The sequence below is a fragment of the Typopeltis vanoorti genome, chromosome 10 (assembly GCF_054136105.1).
Source record: "Typopeltis vanoorti isolate ZY-2024b chromosome 10, IOZ_Tvanoo_1.0, whole genome shotgun sequence".
In the NCBI taxonomy this organism is placed as follows: domain Eukaryota; kingdom Metazoa; phylum Arthropoda; class Arachnida; order Uropygi; family Thelyphonidae; genus Typopeltis; species Typopeltis vanoorti.
The window spans coordinates 46,439,208-46,457,952 of record NC_143558.1 but is presented as its reverse complement, the minus strand read 5'-3'; the positions used below and the strand labels follow the sequence as shown (position 1 = coordinate 46,457,952).

Here is an 18,745-nt window from a genome sequence, read left to right as displayed (position 1 = left end):
GCCCCATTGACACAACAGTGTCAATGGGGCATTATATCAAGCAATACTTAGTCTTTATTTGAGTTGTAAGTCAGCAGTTAGAATTGAAATCAGTACAGGAAGGTGGTTTAATGTTAAATCTGGTGTCAGACATTTATGTACATTATCCTCTCTGTTATTCATTATCTATATGGTTCACATTATGAAGGAAAGTGGTATTAAACCTGATATCAAAATCTTTATGCAGATGATGTTATACTTCTAAATAAATCTGCTACAAGTCTGCAAGATTCCCTGACTAAAATGAATAACTGTTGTAATAGGCATGGTATGGAGGTCAGCATTAAAAAGACAAAGACAATGAAAATAGGAAGAAACATTGAAAATATCAACTGCATTCTGAATGGAGAACCTATAGAACAAGTAAAACATTTCAGCTACTTAGGCACGATCTTTAGTGAAGATGGTAAATTAAATATGGAAATAGACAACAGAATCAACAAAGCTGGTATGGTAGGTAGTCAACTGAATAAATTTATATGGAATAAGAGAGAAATTAGCCAAAATACTAAATTAGCTGTATACAAGACAGTGTTCAAGCCCATTTTACCTTATGGATCTGAGAACTGGGTGAGGAGTAAAACACTTGACCAAAGACTAGAGACTGCAGCTATGATAATCCTGAGAAAGATTAGGGGTATGAACAGATGGCATCAATGGCAATATCATATTAAAAACGAGGATATTAGAAAAGAACTTGACATTGTCAGCATCCAGGAATGTGTTAGAAGAGCTAATCTCAGATGATATGGTCACTTAAACAAAATGGGAGAGGAAAGATTAGCAAAAACAAGTGTTGTCTGCCAGGTTGGCAGGAAAAAGAACCAGAGGAAGACCAAGATATAGGTGGAGTGATACAATAAAAAGTGCCTTAAAGATAGAAATATAAGATCTGATAATGTTGGAGTCTTGATAGATAACAGACTGATTTGGAGGAAAATTGTAGATACGAAGTTAATAATGATGTAATTGCTCATGTAGTACTATCATAACCTGTACACCCCTTGAGAGTATATATATCACGAATTTGATGATGATGATGTGAGTTTTCTTTTGTTTTTATAATTCTCATATCAGGATTCAAAAAGAAAGTTAGTAATCACCATTCCTCTTATGCTTGGAAAGGTGCAAGTCAAGAAAATTTCAGCAGCAACTCAAACTCATATGTCTATTCTACCATCTGATAATTTTACCATGCCTGAATTTTATGATTGTGACTGCTTTTCTGTGCAGCACATCAGTTGAATGACTAATGGTCTCATTCCCGAAACCATTCCAAAAATGTTCTCATTCAATCACAAACTGTTTGTTAAAAAATAATGGCAAGGATATCACTGAAAGATAAACTGCTAGACATTCCAAACAGAAAAAATGGATACTTTGTATCCATTTTTTCTGTATGATCTCCACTAGAAGTAAATTATATTTACCAGATGATTCTGACACCAAATTTTTTTATTGAATAATTTCCCAGAAGAAGATATGGATACTGGTTGTCCATACTACCCAAAATGGAAGTATAGCAATTATTCTAAATCATGATAAATAAAAACTTTTTAAAAGTAAGCTTTCAACTTCTTGGAAATCAGACAAGTCTATAAAGCCAAAACAATAGGAAAATTTTTCCAGTGGAACTATCCTGTTGTTTCCAAGATATCAATGATATCATTATCCTGCTGCAGAAACAAGCCATTCTGTTTTTGTTTGCAGGAAACTTACTTAAAACCCAGTGAGGACCCTACCTTAAGGAATTTCACTGTTATTCATAAGGATAAAAGGAGATGTTCTGCTCAAGGTAATAATAATCTAGTGGGTAATCATATTCCCTTCCAAAAGGTCCAGCTTAATACTGCTCTGGAAGCAGTAGCAATTTGCCTATCTATGGGATTTCTTATTACAGTATATTCCAATTATTTACACCAGGTGCAGAGTTAAATGAAGTTGATTTTGATAACTTTATCTTGCAACTGCCCGAGCTCATACTTCTTGTATGAATGACCAGAACACTTTTGGGTAGTGCCAACACAAATGGACAAAATCATATCATTGAACAGATCCTTGACAATAATGACCTCTCCCTTTTGAATAATAGGCTCCATACTTTCTTCTGTATTTGCCTACCTGTTTATATTCTGCAATAGATCTTATAGTCTACTCCCCTGCCATTTTTCCACTGGTCATGTGGGACTATTGCACACAATGCTCATTCAACTGTGCCTTAAACTGATTCAGTGTGTCTACATTCACAACACACTCAGACAATGTATTTCACTCACCAATGACTCTCCTTGCAAAGAACCTTCTCCTCACACCCTCCTTATACAGTTTACAGTGATGGCCTCTTGTTCAAATAAGAGGCCATCACTGTTCCACAATCACCACTGTGATAAATCTCTTTCATGTCAATCCGATAACAACCCCTGACTAGCTTATATGTCTCAATCATATCCACCACCCCCCTCCTATTCACAAGGCTTTGTAACTTACATTCTCTCAATCTGTCCTTGTATTCCACACTCCAAAGAACCACTCACCACCTTTTGTGAATCTTCTCTGGAGATCCTTTCCAATGTGTCCTCATCACCATGAAAACCCGCCGACCAAATCTGTGCACAATATTTCATATGAGGCTTTATACAATGGCATCATAACTTACTCTTTATTTTTGCATGTCAGGGTCCTCTGCATGACAGCAAAATCTCTTAATTTCTCACACTATTACTGTTTCCACTGCCAAGCACTCCTGTCTCTTCAATACCCCTCTCCTGATTTTTCACTTTATCTCTTGCTTCTGATCTTTTGCATGCTTCACACACTGTATACTTCCATCCAGCAACACTTTCTCCACTGCACTCACTCTAAAGTCATTCAAATGCAACCCATTACACCTGTACAATTTCATTCTTCCCCTCAAACACATGCCTACATCTACAAACTGTACTCTCTTCTCATCACACAGCGTTGCTAGCATGCTATTCATGATTTTGGCTCTCTCACAACTAATCATTGTCATACCTCAGCACACACACACACACTGACAACCTTTCCCACTACACTGTTATCTTTCACTCTTTTCAATAACCTCCTGATATTCACCCTCACATACTCCTTGTGTCCACTTAGATCATTTATCCCCACAATCACCACTAACTATCTTGCTCATTTCTTCTCATGTCCAATGCCTGAATTATCCTAATCATTCTCCCTCCTGGATAGCAGACCTTATGGATGCTCTCATTAATTAATCTTCTAACTATGGAATTATGTCTTCACAGGAACCAAGTTCTTCTAAATGGATGCCAATGTGGAAAATGGATGAGGCTGACTGGAATCCTTTTTCCAATACTGCAAAATTTAATGCTGAGGCAGTCAGTGAAATATCTATCACTGAAGCAGTGAAATATGTAAGGGCTTTATTATCCAGGCAGCAACTGCCTGAATTCCAGAAATGTCATCTTTATTTCCACTCTGTTCAAAGTTTGGTGGAATCCAGAGTGCCAAGCAGCCAAAATGATCAAAACAGAGCATTAAATATATTTCATAGATGCCCACCACAACAAACTTAATAGCTTTTAAACATGCTCAAGCCAAAGCACATTATGTGAAATGTCAGAATCAAAAACAGTCTTGGCTTCAATTTACATCATCAATTAATCAAACAACCATTGCAAAAATTGTATGGGATAAAATTCTGAAAATGATTTTTAAGTGAAAAGTTGCCAGAATTTCAGCAACAGCTTCATATCCTCTCGAATTTTTAATATAGAAAGAGAAACAGCAGTTAAACTTTTCAGTTATGTGAAGAGTACAGAATGCAGGCCAGGGCGACTCATTTTTTAAGGATAGCAATAGTGCAGAAATGAGCAATAGCCAGGAAAAATCCTAGAAATTCCACGTATCAATTTTTTTTTAATGTGTGGAAAGTAGAAGAATGAATGTCTTTGGAAATATGTTTTTATTGGATAAAAATGATAGATTGGTAAGTGTTGTTATAGAGAATATAGTTGAAGAATTCATTGAGCAATTAATCAGAGTATTTTCAGAAAATTCGCTCCTCATGAATGCAACATTATGAGGAGCTTGAGTGTAGAGAGTATGCTGATAATGAGTGAGCAGTCTTGAAGGAATGCACCAGGGAATTAACAGCATCTTTAGCATACCTGTTTAACATGAGAGAGGGAAAGTCCCAAAGAGTGGAAAGAAGGTAAAATTGTTCCACCTCACAAAGGTTGAATAATACTGAGTAAGGATTCAGAATGGGTTGATAATAGCAGTATTTTCACTGATATTCGGTATGGGTTTTTTAATGGAGGTCATGTTTTAGCAGTCGTCTTGTGTATGACAAAGCGAGAAATTTACTTGATAAGGGAGATGCATGTACAGTGATATATTAGGATTTTTCAAAGACCTATAGATTACCACATAGCAAGTTTAACTCAATTGGAATGGTGATTAGATTAGTTGGATATAGTTGGATAATAAGGGAGAGGATAATTTTTTTTCACTACATAGAAAGACAGCCACATAAGCATTCCTTCTAGCTGCTAGATATTAAGTTGAAAAGAGTCTTTAAACTGAATGGAACTGAAATTACATCTGGATCAAAATATTAATTCAATTACAATGCTGAGTAATAAATAGCCAGATAATTAAGCATTTATTAGACTACTGTCAGTTCTCTTTGTGTGATTCTTAAAAAGTGTAGTTTAGCTATTATAATGGAAGACTTGCTATAGTGAATTTCTTTCAGAATACCATTACTGTTGTGATGTGACACTTTGGCCATTCATTACTTTGTTTACCATAATAATGTTTCCTGTAGTTAGTTTCCTGTATAATTTGCTGTAAATTACAAAAATTTAACTGTCTGTTGAAATCTTTTAATTATTCTTTTGTTTGTTTTGTTTCTTTCAGTTCCATTGGTAGAACAGCAAGCAAAGGTTCTTGAAAATCATACTCATTTAAAAGTCAGAGGCTTCATTGGTGAAATGGGTGTTGAATCCTGGAAAATGGAGGACTGGGAAATAGTATTCATGGAATGCCAGGTTTTAGTAATGACAGCAGAAATTTGTAGGCAGATATTACATCATGGTTTTATTTCATTATCACAGATTAAGCTGTTAGTATTTGATGAGTGCCACTGGGCTGTTAAAAATCATCCTTATAGAGAAATAATGAAATATTTTGATAATGCTTGTCTTCCTGAAGAAAAACAACCATTAATTTTAGGATTAAGTGCATCACTGCTGAGTGGTAAGTGCAAACCTATTAGCCTTGAGCAAAAAATTAAACAGCTAGAACAGACACTGAGATCACATGTTATTACTGTAAGAACTAGTGTACTAAAAAAATATGGAACAAATCCAGACATGAAATTGGTTTTTTACCAACCATATAATCCTGATAATTTTGTAAAAACACTGAATTCATTTTTAGCAGAAAATATGAATAATGTGAATGAGTTTACGAAATTTCACTTTAATCAGCTAGATAATGCTGAATGTTTTAATTCCACTGAATTAAATGAATATTTATCTCATCCAAAAAAATATTTGACAACTTTGGCCATTATCTTAAATACTCTAGGTCCATGTTGTGCAAAATTTGCAGTAGAAAAGTTTTTACAAGAAATTAACAGTATGCTGCTAAAAGAAGCCAAAGCACCGATAATGTCTTATTTACATTCATTAAAATATAGTTTAAGTGAAGTTTCCAGCATATTTGAGAAGAATCTAAGCCAGAAGAGTGAACTGGATCAGCTGCTAATAAATATACCACATAAACTTCTGAGACTATTAGAAATTTTAAAATCTGCTTATGTGAAATATACAGATTTATCATGCCCTGAGGAAGAGGAGCAGTCCTGTTCCTTGTGTGCTTTAATTTTTGTTCAAGAACGCATTACTGCTTATGTACTAAATAAGTGGTTATGTGAAATTAGTAAATATTACCAAGGTTTTAATTTCATTAAATCATGTTATGTTGTTGGTCATGGTCAAAAAGGAACTCAGGATAATAACTGTATAATGAAAATCAGCATGCAGAAACAAATTATCGAAAATTTTCGCAATTTAGAATGCAATATGGTGGTGTCAACGTCAGTTTTAGAAGAAGGCATGGATATCAGGAAGTGTAATCTAGTGATAAGATTTGATTTTCCTAAAGAATTTCGGTCCTATATTCAATCAAAAGGTAGAGCTAGAGCTGCAGATTCTTCATATGTACTTATGGCTGACAGTAGTGATAAAACAAGCATAATTGAGGATATTTACAACTATATTTGTATAGAGAAGGTTAGTTCTATAATGTTTTTAATTTTTTTGAGCATTTATTCTATATTTTATGAAAAAAAAATTGTGACTATGTATATAAAAAGTAATAAATTTACATAATTTTATTCTTTAACATAATTCCCTCATTAGTGAATACACTTAGTTCAGCAGCAGTCCAAAAGTTGTCAGCCTTTATATATATATATGTGTGTGTGTGTGTGTGTGTGTGTGTGTGTGTATTCAATATCATCAGGGTTGTCCAAAGTTCTTTCAACTGGTCTTAGCCTCATTGCCATTAGAAAATCTTATTCTTTCAGCTGAAACATAGTGAGTAGAATATATCAGTATAGTGGATGTGAAAAAAAAAGTTATTTAGGACTTGAGAAGTTGAATAATGGATACCAGAAAATTATCTCGATACCTGGCTCATCTCCCCCCCCCCCACTTAAATGATTGTTTCTAGTTTTTTTTTTTTAAATACAATGCATAATACTGTTTTCCAACTTAAATATTTTTTTATAGAAATAAAAACCATATTATTGAAGCTCTTTAATATCAGTGATGTTTTGAAAATTTCTTGCTGAGCTATATTTTTTAATTGCATCTTGTATTGATTAAGATCAAGAAATATGTGAAAAATTTCATTTATGTAGAGGAAAAAAATTAAGAAAATAACTGTCATTGTATTGTAAACTTGAAATCCTTTTATTTCTTCTTCTAGCACAGTTATTATTATTATACAATGTGTTATATTATACAATATATTATACTATACAATATTGTACAATATTATAATAATATTATACAATATATTATCTCCATGGAGTCCAGAGACTCATTGTAGGAAACCCAAACTAAATATTTTACACACAAAACCTATCATACCTTTCCTTAAACTCATTCACTGTTGGAGAACTCATAATTAATTCTGGCAATTCATTCACCACTCTTCTGCAAAAAATCTAGTTGGCACATCATTACTAACCACACTCTTAAACAACTCTGGTGCAGGCAGATAGTTTTTTTTGTCCCTGAAACTGGGGTTTTTCATCCCATAAACTCAAGAAAAGCAACCATGGAACCCAGACTATTTCAGACAATAACATATTCTGTTAGGGTTAGTGACCATGAGATGGCAGCACTTGTTTGTTAGTCTCTTTGTCAGTCTCTGCTTTTAATTAATAATATTTTTGGGTCAGCTATCTCTGATTGGCTACCAGTAGAAATTGAACTGCCCACTCAGTCTCCAAAAGTTAGATAGAGCTAAAATGATCCTGCCTACTCCCTATAAGGGAATAAAAGGCATTTGCTGATAGCTGAAAAATTTCCTTTCTGTCAGTCTTTATATAGAACCCGTTTAATAAATTTCTTATTAAAATAAAATAAAAGTTTCTGTTTTGTCTCCTCTTTTCTGCCTATCAGCTAAACTTTGCAACACCCACACACTTTCAATGTATTTTCACAGGGAGCATTTCACAGACCTGAAACCATCTTGCTCACTTGTCTCTAGGTGATGAAATCTGTGCACAGTAGTCAAGATGCAGCCGAATCATAGCTTTATAAAGAGGGATAATAACTTCCCTATCTTTACTTGTTAGTGTGTGTTTCAACATCTAAGTAATCCTTTGAGCTACTTTACTAACTTTTGCAATGTGCCCTGCCCTCTGAACTTCAACTCTCTGTCCACCATTATCTCCAACTCCCTAGATTCATCATTTCCTACAATCCAGTACCATCAATGTGATACACCATGTGTAACCTTTTCAACCTGAAGTGCATAACCATGCCCTTTGCAACATTAAGTTGATAATCATTATCCTTTTCCTACAATTTATTTAAATCATCCTGCAGGATATCTACATCACATTTATCAACTATTGCTCTCCCCAGTTTTGCATCATCTGCAAACATCTACATATCCCCTCTCCCACTTTAAATTTTTTCCTATATCATTGATATCCAAATTAAAGAGTAATGGACTTAGTACAGAAACCGGAGGTATTCCACAAGTTATCCTCATTCTCCTGGATTCCATTCCTCTGTATGCTTCTCTCTGGTGCCAGTCTATGAGCCTCCCCATTCAGTTATCTACAAATATACTGCAAGCATAACTTTGACAGTTGAGCTGTATATATATATATATATATATATTGAGTGGAACATTATCTGGACATGCATAACTTGTATTATGCCCCATGCATTTAAAATTGAGATATCTGGATTGTTGAAAGCACACCAACAGTAGCTAAGCTTTTGTACTAAGGGGATAAAGCCATACAATCAGCCATTTGTTAAGGAGGAACTCAAAAGAGCTCTTTTTCTGTCTCATCCTAGCACAAACGACTCAATGACATTGATAAACATGTTTGACTTCACATTTTACTGTCACCCTGCAATATGAGGGTCATAGAAAGACAACTTCAACAAACAATTGATTGTGTCTCTTTATGAGCTCTTTGTCATGAGTTTAGATTTTCTGCAGAAAAAAAACTATACATTTCTGCAGGAAACATGCTCTTTGCCCGATCCTGAATTAAGAATGGCATAAACTATTATTCCAATAGCAGCTGAAGCCAACTTCTTTGGACTCATCTTTGACAGAAAGCTAATATTTTTTACACATATTCGTTATTTTTGGAAATTCAGTGCAAAAAAAGCATTTAATATCCTCTTCACTCTATCATCTTCAGAGTGGGTTGCTGATCAATGTTCCTTGTTCTGCATTTATCATGCATTTGTATGTTCAAAACTTGATTTTGGATCCAAGGTTTACATTCTACAAGAGAGACAGCACCCTCCAGTGGTTGGACTCTATTCATCATCAGGGTATCCCAGTAGCTACTGGTGCTTTTTGCACATGACCCATTCAGAGTCCTTATGTTAATCAAATGAACCACCTCCATCACTTACACGAAGAAAATTGTCTGTTATTTATGCCCTAAAATAAAGTTTCTTCCAGACCATCCTACATGGACTACTCTCTTTTCTCTATGTTGGGAGGGATATTGGGAGCCAATATCACACACGAGACTACTATTTGTCCTTTTGGTATGCACATTAAACATGCTATGAATGCTACTGGTGTGAATGTGACAACATTATCTTCAGCATTCCTCCATGGCAGGCTTGCTTGCCTCCTACATTTCCTCACTTTGTCAATTACAGAAGTCTCATACATTGTCTGTCTACCTTCAACTGTTTAATTCACATAAAGCTGCCTGTTGTGATATCTTGCCCATTTATATTGGTGGTTCAAGATCATAGATCTCTGTTGGTTGCAGTGCTGTTCAGATCCCACTCAATTGCATTAATTATACAGTAGAGTTGCATGACATTCAGCTCGCACTTGTGATTAGAAAAGAGAACTCCTACCAAAAGTGTGTAATTTATGCAGAATGTTTGAGTTCTTTACAAGCTCTCTCTTCTCCAGTTTAAAATCCACATCTGGTGCTTGGTGAGGTGTTACATTTTGTACAAAATAAAGACCCTTAGTTTTGATGTTCAGTTGTGTTGAATTCCAGCCACATTAGAATTAAAGAAAATGGCATTGTAGCTGCTAGATCAGCTCATACTTTTTCGATGTACTGTATGGTACTATATACAGGGTGTTCGGGATAAATTTGACAGTTTCGTAAGGAAAAAGAAAATCTTCTTTGTATCTATTAAATTTAATGAATTGACAAAAAAACATTACAGGCAGAGTTAATTACAATACTATCAACAAGATTTACTCAAAATAACCACCATTAGCATCGATCACAGCTTCAATTCTGCTTCGGAACCTCGAACAAGCTGATGCTACAGTCTCCCTGGGAAGGGCCGCAAAAACTGTTTTAATTTTATCCATTAACTGGGCTTTTGTATTACTGGAAGTGCGATTGGTGTCTTTTTCAACTGCGCCCCATACAAAATAATCCATGGGGTTAAGGTCTGGGGAGTTTGGAGGCCAAACATTTGGACTGGTGAAGTCGTAGAAATTTTCAGACAACCATTTTTGACTTTTCCCAGAGGTGTGGCAAGGGGCCGAATCCTGCTACCATACATACGGCCTACCATTGCCTACCCTTGTTATCCAGGGCTTGACTACAGTTAGCAACTCCACGAACAAAGCCCGAATTCCAATGCCAGGGTTCTTCAACACCTGTTCCTGCAGATTTGCGAGGAATTCTGCTGTACGAACGCAATCAGATCGTCTGCTAGGGATCTTTCTTCTTGCTACATCCTCGTAGTCACCATTGCAAGTCTCTAGTTCATGCCTGATTGTTTTTACTGTATTCAGGGAGCATTGGGCAGCAGTCGTAATATCCTTATTTTGATGGCGGGCATGAATCATCATGATACAAGTTATTCTCTTCCATGATTCAGGTGGGTTCCAGCTATCCATCCTTTCTGACATCTTGTATGTGAATGAAGAAGGGTCCAAACTTTTAAATGAAGAGAAGTGTGTGTTAATACATGTAACTTACGGAAAAATATAATTAATTATAAATATGTCAAATTTATCCCGAACACCCTGTATAATGTGACTAGACAACCTCTAAAATCAAAGTTAATTGCCCTAATGGCAATACTCCTGGCAGGAAGCACTGACAAACAAATTCCATGAGAGTAAGCTTGAAATTAAGCATACAGTCTAGTCCAGCGATTTTCAACCAATGTGCCTCGAGATTTGTGAAAATAAATTAATTGAAAAAAATGTCGTAATTTGTGCATTTATTTATTAGTATCTGGTCTTCCATCCACATCTGAAGCTCCCTTATTTATATTTTACGAAACTTACGGTTGGTGAATCGGTTTAAAATTGTGTGTTAATTAGCTTTAATCTTTTGATAAGTGTGTTCACAAATAACTTCATTTAATTCTCTTATTTTTAAGGTAACTGGTAAGAGTTTTTTTTTTTTTTTTTTTTTTTTTTTTTTTTTTTTTTTCATTCGGTTAATTTTATTCAATAGTATTCCTTTAACATGAATATTATATATTCATTTGAAAAAATCAATACAAATTTTTTAAAATAATTTTGTGTATTTTTCTTACCCAAAATGTCAAAAATATAGTTTACATTTTTTAGAGCAAAAAGGATAAGCAATTACTATTATTAATATCTTGCATGTATAAATCAATCAAAATTATGCCTAGATTTTGCCAGATCATCAAAAAAATTAAAACAATATATTTTTAGTGTGCCACAGCATTTTAATAATTAGTCTAGGTGTGCCATTTTCTGATGACCCACCTGTGAAAAATGCAGCATCCACTTCACCATTAGTCATATCCTGGTGGAGTTCGGGCACTTTATATGAGAGAGAGGAATGGCATTTTTACTTGTCTGTCCAAGTCCTATACATTCAAGCAGGTATTATCAGACTTGGCATGACATTTTTAAATTTTTATAAAGAATTAATAGAATTAATTTATTCAAACATTCATAGCCAAGTTAGCCAGTCTTGGGGGTGGACAGTAGGGGTTTACCTCCAGTTTATCCTGGGGTTTTTTATCCTGCAAAGTAGGCAAACCAGCCTTGAGAACTCAACGCTACAGGACATAGGATACACTGGGGTGTAGGGCTGACCACCTTATCCTGTGAACAGTTTGAGGGCCGATGATTAATAAACCCTTGACACCGCAAGGTAAAAGAGGGTAATAAAGAAGATGAGATGAGATATTTGATTATAAATTTGTTAGGTAGATACTGTATTGTAGTTGCTAAACCTTGTATAGAGTAAATATATTTTATTTACTCATTTTTCTTCTTATCACTATTTATCACAGTACCTTGTATAGAGTAAATATATTTTATTTACTCATTTTTCTTCTTATCACTATTTATCACAGTACCTTGTATAGATAACTATTTATAACTTTAATAACACTGGTGTTCTAAAGTACAAACACTAATTCTGAAGATTGCAACGGCAAATTCAGATGAATCAGCTTGTGGCAATTTGTATGACTGACGATTGTGAGTTGAAAGTGAGTATACATTCCAAATTTTGAATTGTGTACAAAGGGGTCATGTGGTATCAACAGGATAAAAGGCAAAAGGCTGCACTAAATGAATTGTGTTTGAAGGGAAACTTGGATGTCTCATAATGTCTCCAAGACATCATCTAGATTTCACTTGGGGAAGGATTACTGGAAAACTTGAAGAATGCCACTGAATTACAGGTATTGCCAGAGATTTGGAATCTCACATAGCATTGTATCCAGGCTCTGGGCAGTGTTTCAAACTAATGGAATGTGTTCCAGACATTTGCTAAGAGGTTGCCCTCGCTCTACCACAGAGAACTAAGATTTTTGGTTATAACATCAAAATGTAATCGAAGCACCACAGCAGGTCAACTTGCAAGTCGTCTCCATTCAAGCATAGGTATGTGGATATTGTGGTATGACATCTGCAACAAGTATACCTATACGCTTTCGAAGGCCTATAATCTGTGTCCCTACATCCACAGCTCATTGTAGAGCATGTTTTCAGTGATGTTGTATCCATAAAAATTGGACAAGACACCAATGGAGCTAATGTACTCTTTACAGATGATGGTTGTTTTAGTCTTTCTTCCAATTCTAGATGACACATGATCTAGTGGGAAAGTGGTACTGCTTACTATCAGAAAAATGTGCCCAAAAGGGATAGATATTGACAGTGCTGGGGGTCATGTTGTGGGGAGACATTTTGTTTAATGGATGCACGAAGCTACAAGTGTTGCAAAAAGGGACTATGACTCATGAACAATATTGCAGTGAAGTTCTTCAATGTCATGTGTGATTGTTCTGAGGTGCTATAGATATAGATAAAGAATTCAATTTTATGGATCGCAATGCTACACTACATCATACACAAACAGCAGAGATACTTATGGAGACTGTGGATATTATCTCAACCCCATAGAACATGTTTGGAACGCAATAGGGAGATGCATTGCTACTCGAAATTCCCTTCCAGAAAACAAACAAACAAGATTTTATCCTTGCTTTGAAAGGAGGAGTGGACCAGTTTGACTCAAGAACTCCTGAATCACTCGGTGCTAGGCATGGCACAACTTTGCGAGAGCTGCGTCACAGTTTTGAGTGGACATATTCCATACTGAAATATCTCTCCACATAGTTTTCTATAAGCACCATATGTTAATTCCTTAAGAAATTTGTAACTTTTGCCAAAAACATATTGCAATTTAATATCTATGAAATTTATAACAGATTCTTTGCATAATATAATTTATTAATATGTTGGCAATAAGTTTGTCCACATTTGGCTGTAGTCAAATGTGGGCATGAATACACAGGTAAAAAGGTAAACATGTAGTTTGTCCTTAGCCTTTGGACACCATTGTATATAAATACTCTCTTTTTTGTACATATACTTTATCACTCCTTATAACTATTTATTAATACTTGGTGTAGGTAACTGTTTGTTAATACAGTATGGCGCAAAAAAAAAAAAAAAAAAAAAAAAAGAACTGAACTGAACTTCAACATGTGCATATATCGTTCCAGTTATTCGGTACTGTTTTTGCGTCACACTGTCTTTTAATAACCAGATACTTAACACTTCATATACATTTTATCGTCTTTTTTAATTTATCTCCTTATAGCTATTTATTTATTTATTAATATCCTGTGTACTGCTGTAACTTGTGTCATGGTGCAGTATGACCTTTGCTGTCCTTTGTCATAAAACCACCAATTAGTCTAGTGACAGTTTCCTTCCAGATTAATCTCTTATTTTTCAAGTCTCCAGATTGTCAGATATTACATTTCTATCTTCTGTTCATTTTAATAACTTATGGAGATAACTACCATGTTATCGTAAGAACTTCAGTTTAATATAAGCCAAAATAATTAACCGACATTTCAACCTTCAAAAAATTCATCATCTGGAGTATACACATATATACAGAGAGACAAGCTACATTGTCTCTCTCTGTATATACCCTCTGTCCAAAAAGAAACCGAACTTTTCGAAAATAGAATAAACTAGTGGCGCCACCTGTTGTATCTTTTTGTTGTCAAAAGCGGCAACTGTCATTAGTGTTGTATCAACTGTTTATGTCTGTGCGGTTAGCCTAGTGGCTTTGCGCTTCGCAACCATATGCCTGGGGAAGGCGTGTCCTAGGTTCGATTCCTGTCGACGACACGAGGAATTTAAGGCTCTTCCTCAGCCATAGCCAAGTTAGCCGGTCTTGGGCGTGGACAGCAGGGTTTTTTCCCATCAGTTTATCTGGTGTTTTTCATCTTGCAAACCGGTCTCGTGAGCACACACGGATTACAGTCAGGAATACTAACCCAGCCATAGGCCTGATTCGTCAGCCTATTTGAATTTGAACCATTTGAACTATTCTGGTAAAAGATTTACTAAGTTGAACACAAAAGTCAATCGCAGCTGTCTGTTTGAAACTAATTTTCTGACCTTTCGTCAAAACACACTGTCACTCTTGGCATTATAACCAGAGCCTGGATAAAATTTGGGCGGGGTGGACTAGATGGGGCCGTACTGCCCTGTAAAAGGGGCCTCACAGTACTACTGTGAGGCCCCTTTTACAGGGTCCCCTTTTTACCTTCCCATGTGATGGTACAGTAGTACCATCACACGGAAAGGGGAACTGTTTATGATATAAACATTTGTTTCATTAGAAGCCAAGTTATAATGCCAAGAGTGACAGTGTGTTTTGACGAACGGTCAGAAAATTAGTTTCAAACAGACAGCTGCGATTGACTTTTGTGTTCAACTTAGTAAAAGTTTTACCAGAATGGTTCAAATGCTTCAAAAAGCATACGGTGATGAATGCTTATCTCATACTCGTTTACAGGTTTAAGTGGTTTAAGTGATTTCAAAGTGGTGGTGAGACGCTTGAGGATGACGAAAAACCAAGCTGTCCAAAAACTGGACTGAGCGAAGTTAACATCCAAAAAGTGCATGATTTCATCAAAGAAAACCCGAAATCGTCTGTGAGATTGATTGAAGATGAATACGGGATTCCAAAATCAACTGCACAACATTTTTACCGAGAATTTGGGCCTTCATAAATTGAATTCACGATTTGTTCTCCACAAGTTGACTGACAACCAAAAAACTTATCGAATTGAACACTGCAAGGACCTCATTAAAACTGCTCGTAAGAATTCAAACTTCCTTGAAACAATCATTACTGGTGAGGAAACTTGTTTTGAGTATGAGCCCAAAACAAATCGCCAGAGTGCTGAGTAGAGACCGCAAGAAGAGGGGCATCTGAAAAAAAAGTTGCTTGGAGAAGTCAAAAACAAAGGCAATGCTGATTTGTTTCTACGATTCCAACGGCATTATCCACAAAGAATTCATTCTGCCTGGTGAAGCAGTCGATGGTGAGTTTTATCTCGAAGTTTTGAAGCGATTTGATAGCGAGAATTCGTTGCGTATGGCATGAATATCGTGATGCAAGCAGTTGGTCACTTTTGCACGATAATGCACCATCTCATCGTTCGAACATTGCGAGATAGTTTTTGAGCAAAAACCAAGTTTGTGTGTTGGATCACTCACCCTATTCACCTGATTTAGCACCTGTGACTTCTTTCTCTTCCCTCGATTCATTGCTGATGAAAGGAAAGCGATATGACACCATTGAAAACGTTCAAGCAGCAGTAACCACGACCCTCAACAGTATCCAAAAACTGATTATAAAAAACTCATTTAATGAATTAACTGATTGTGCCAAATGCTGTATCGAAGCTGAGGGAGATTATATTGATTGAAATAAATGATTTGCATAATTATAATTGGCCTGTGTTTTATTTTCTATCAAAAGTTTAGTTTCTTTTTGGACAGAGGGTGTATACATAGTACATTAAACTCATACTAATTGGGTCAACTGTGTTCAAAGCTAGAATCTCATTATCTGTTTGTCTAGAAATTAAAAAAAGATGAATTAAGTCAGTCTAAATATTACTCACAGATAAATAGAATGAAAACAGCATTGATGGTGGCTGATATGTTATTATTATTATCTGAGACCTCCAGGGAGTCAAGGACTCATCGAGGGAGGCTGTAAATTACCAAACCAGCTATCATACCTACCCTTGAATTCATTCACACTAGATGCACTCACTACCCATAAGGGCAAATTATTCCACTCACTCACTGCTCTCTGAGAGAAAAACCTAGCTCTTACCCCTTTCTTGACTGCAAATAAATTTAACTTCCATGGATGCCCCCCGTGTTCTCTCCTCCTTCCATATAACGAAAAATTTGATCAGTTGAAATGCAATTACCCATTCAAAAGTTTATAGTCTATTATATGACCCCTCTTTCTCCTGTTAACCAGAGTCTATAATCCACATACTCTCAATCTGTCTTCATACTCTAAATCCCATAATCCGGATATAATTCTTGTAACTCTTCTTTGCACCCTTTCCACAGTTTCTTTATTTCCTTGGAATCCGGGAGACCAAATCTGCACACAGTAATCCAAGTGTGGTCTTATCATAGCCTTATAAAGAGGCAAAATTACTCCTTATTCTTACATGTCAAGGTTTGCTTCAACAAATCTTGAAAGCAAGAAATCTTAGTGTATTGGTGGATAAGAATTTAAAGTCTCTTCAGTTTCTTGTAGCATAACCCTGCTAATGTAATATGCCACTGGAACTCTAATCATGCCATAGTGCATAACTTTACACTTACTAACAACTGACAGCCATTTTCATTTGCTGATTTCCAGTCTATTCAAATCATTTTGTAATTGCTGAATATCAGTAGCATTCCTGAGCTGAATTGCTGAATATCAGTAGCATTCAGCAAACAATTTCAAATCTGATGATAGACCCTGCTTGATGTCATTAATGTATAGATTGAACAATAATGGCCCAAGGACTGAATCCTGAGGTACAATACTGGTTACCTTAAATCTGGCATATTCACACCCACTGTATACCACTTTTTGATATCTGTCTTTCAACCATCCCCTGATCCAAGTCAATAGATCAGTGGTTCTTAACCAGTGTTCCCCGGAACACACTTGTGTTCTGCGAACTGGTTACAAGTGTTCTGCGGTGAAAGATGTCAGATGACACAGTTCTAAGTGTAACTGGCTACTCTGATCCTAACAACTGTAGATTGCTATGCACGTTGACTTCTAAACCAACAGAACAAACCAGCATGTTGTGAAATAGTTTATGTTTGGGGGATGAAGCAAAAAAGGAAATTATGAAAATTCCTCATTTGGACGATACAATAAAAAATAAAATTAAAGAAAGCGTTAATACAAGTATCCAATGGAAAACTGAAAATATTTTGACGTCCACTGACAAACTGCCAGCTTTTCAGAAAAAAGCATCTCTTTGGAAAGAATATCAGAAAAAAAATGCACTTGATATGTTTCCTTTGCTCCATAATAAAAAAGTTGAGGGAATTATTTCCGTTATAACAGAACATTTAACAATACTGGAAGAAAAGATTTCAAGTTACTTTTCTTCCTTAAATACACACATTGAATTGTGAATTTTCATTACAAGATCAACAATTAGTTACCTTGTCAACGGATCATATTCTACAAATGAAATTCTCTGAAATAACTCTTGAGGAATTTTGGATTTTTATCCAAGTCAAACACCCAGCTCTCTCCGCAAGAGCACTGAAAATTTTGTTACAGTTTTCAACATCATATTTGTGTGAACTCGGTTTCTCGATATTAACCAATATATAAAAACTGAAAAGCGTGAAAGACTTACTAATATAGACAAAGAGGTGAGGATAGCTATATCACATATTAGACCTGATATTGCTGAAATCTGCAAAAGCCGACAAGCTTTTGCAGATTTCCCAAATTTTTCTTATAATTCAAAAGTGTTCCGTGACTTCGAAAAGGTTAAGAACCACTACAATAGATTATGTTCCAATCCCATATTCTCCAGTTTACACAACAGCCTATCATGTGGTATCCTATCAAATGCCTTAGAAAAATTCAACATTATCATAGTGTATAATTTCCCTTTATCCAACTCGGCCATAACATTGTTATAAAATATGACAAATTTCTAAAACATGATCTTCCTTTAGTAAACCCATGCTGTTCCCTGCAGAGTATAGAATGCTTGTCTACCCATTTCTGTATGTGAGTTCTTACCAGCTTCTCTAAAATCTTCACTACCACACCAGAGATACTAATAGGTTGGTAGTTATACACAGCAGTTTTTGCACCACCCTTGTGCAATGGAACTATCATACATTCCTGTGGTATCATTTCTGAGCTGAGACTCAAGTTATACAAATGTGTGAAAGGCCTAGCCAATTCAGCTGAACATTCCTTTAACAAACGGGCAGACATTCCATCTGTCCTATTGACAAATTCTTATCTAGGTTATGCAAGAGCTCTTCAACTTCATTTTCATTAACCTCTAACTCTTTATCCAACATAGCAGTATCACCATGCTACATATACCTGGTTGATATATCTTAGCAAAGTGAG

General features: G+C 35.6%; 1 protein-coding gene across 2 annotated transcripts in view; it reads left to right on the top strand.

The window, feature by feature from the left end:
- The window catches only part of LOC150102387 (endoribonuclease Dicer-like), a 310,963-nt gene that overhangs the window by 77,226 nt on the left and 214,992 nt on the right, over positions 1 to 18,745 (top strand). For both annotated transcript variants that reach the window (XM_090399452.1, XM_090399453.1), the window contains one exon: positions 4,954 to 6,332. In XM_090399452.1, the coding sequence (XP_090255578.1) occupies positions 4,954 to 6,332 (1,379 nt within the window). The remainder of the gene's footprint in view (positions 1 to 4,953; positions 6,333 to 18,745) is intronic.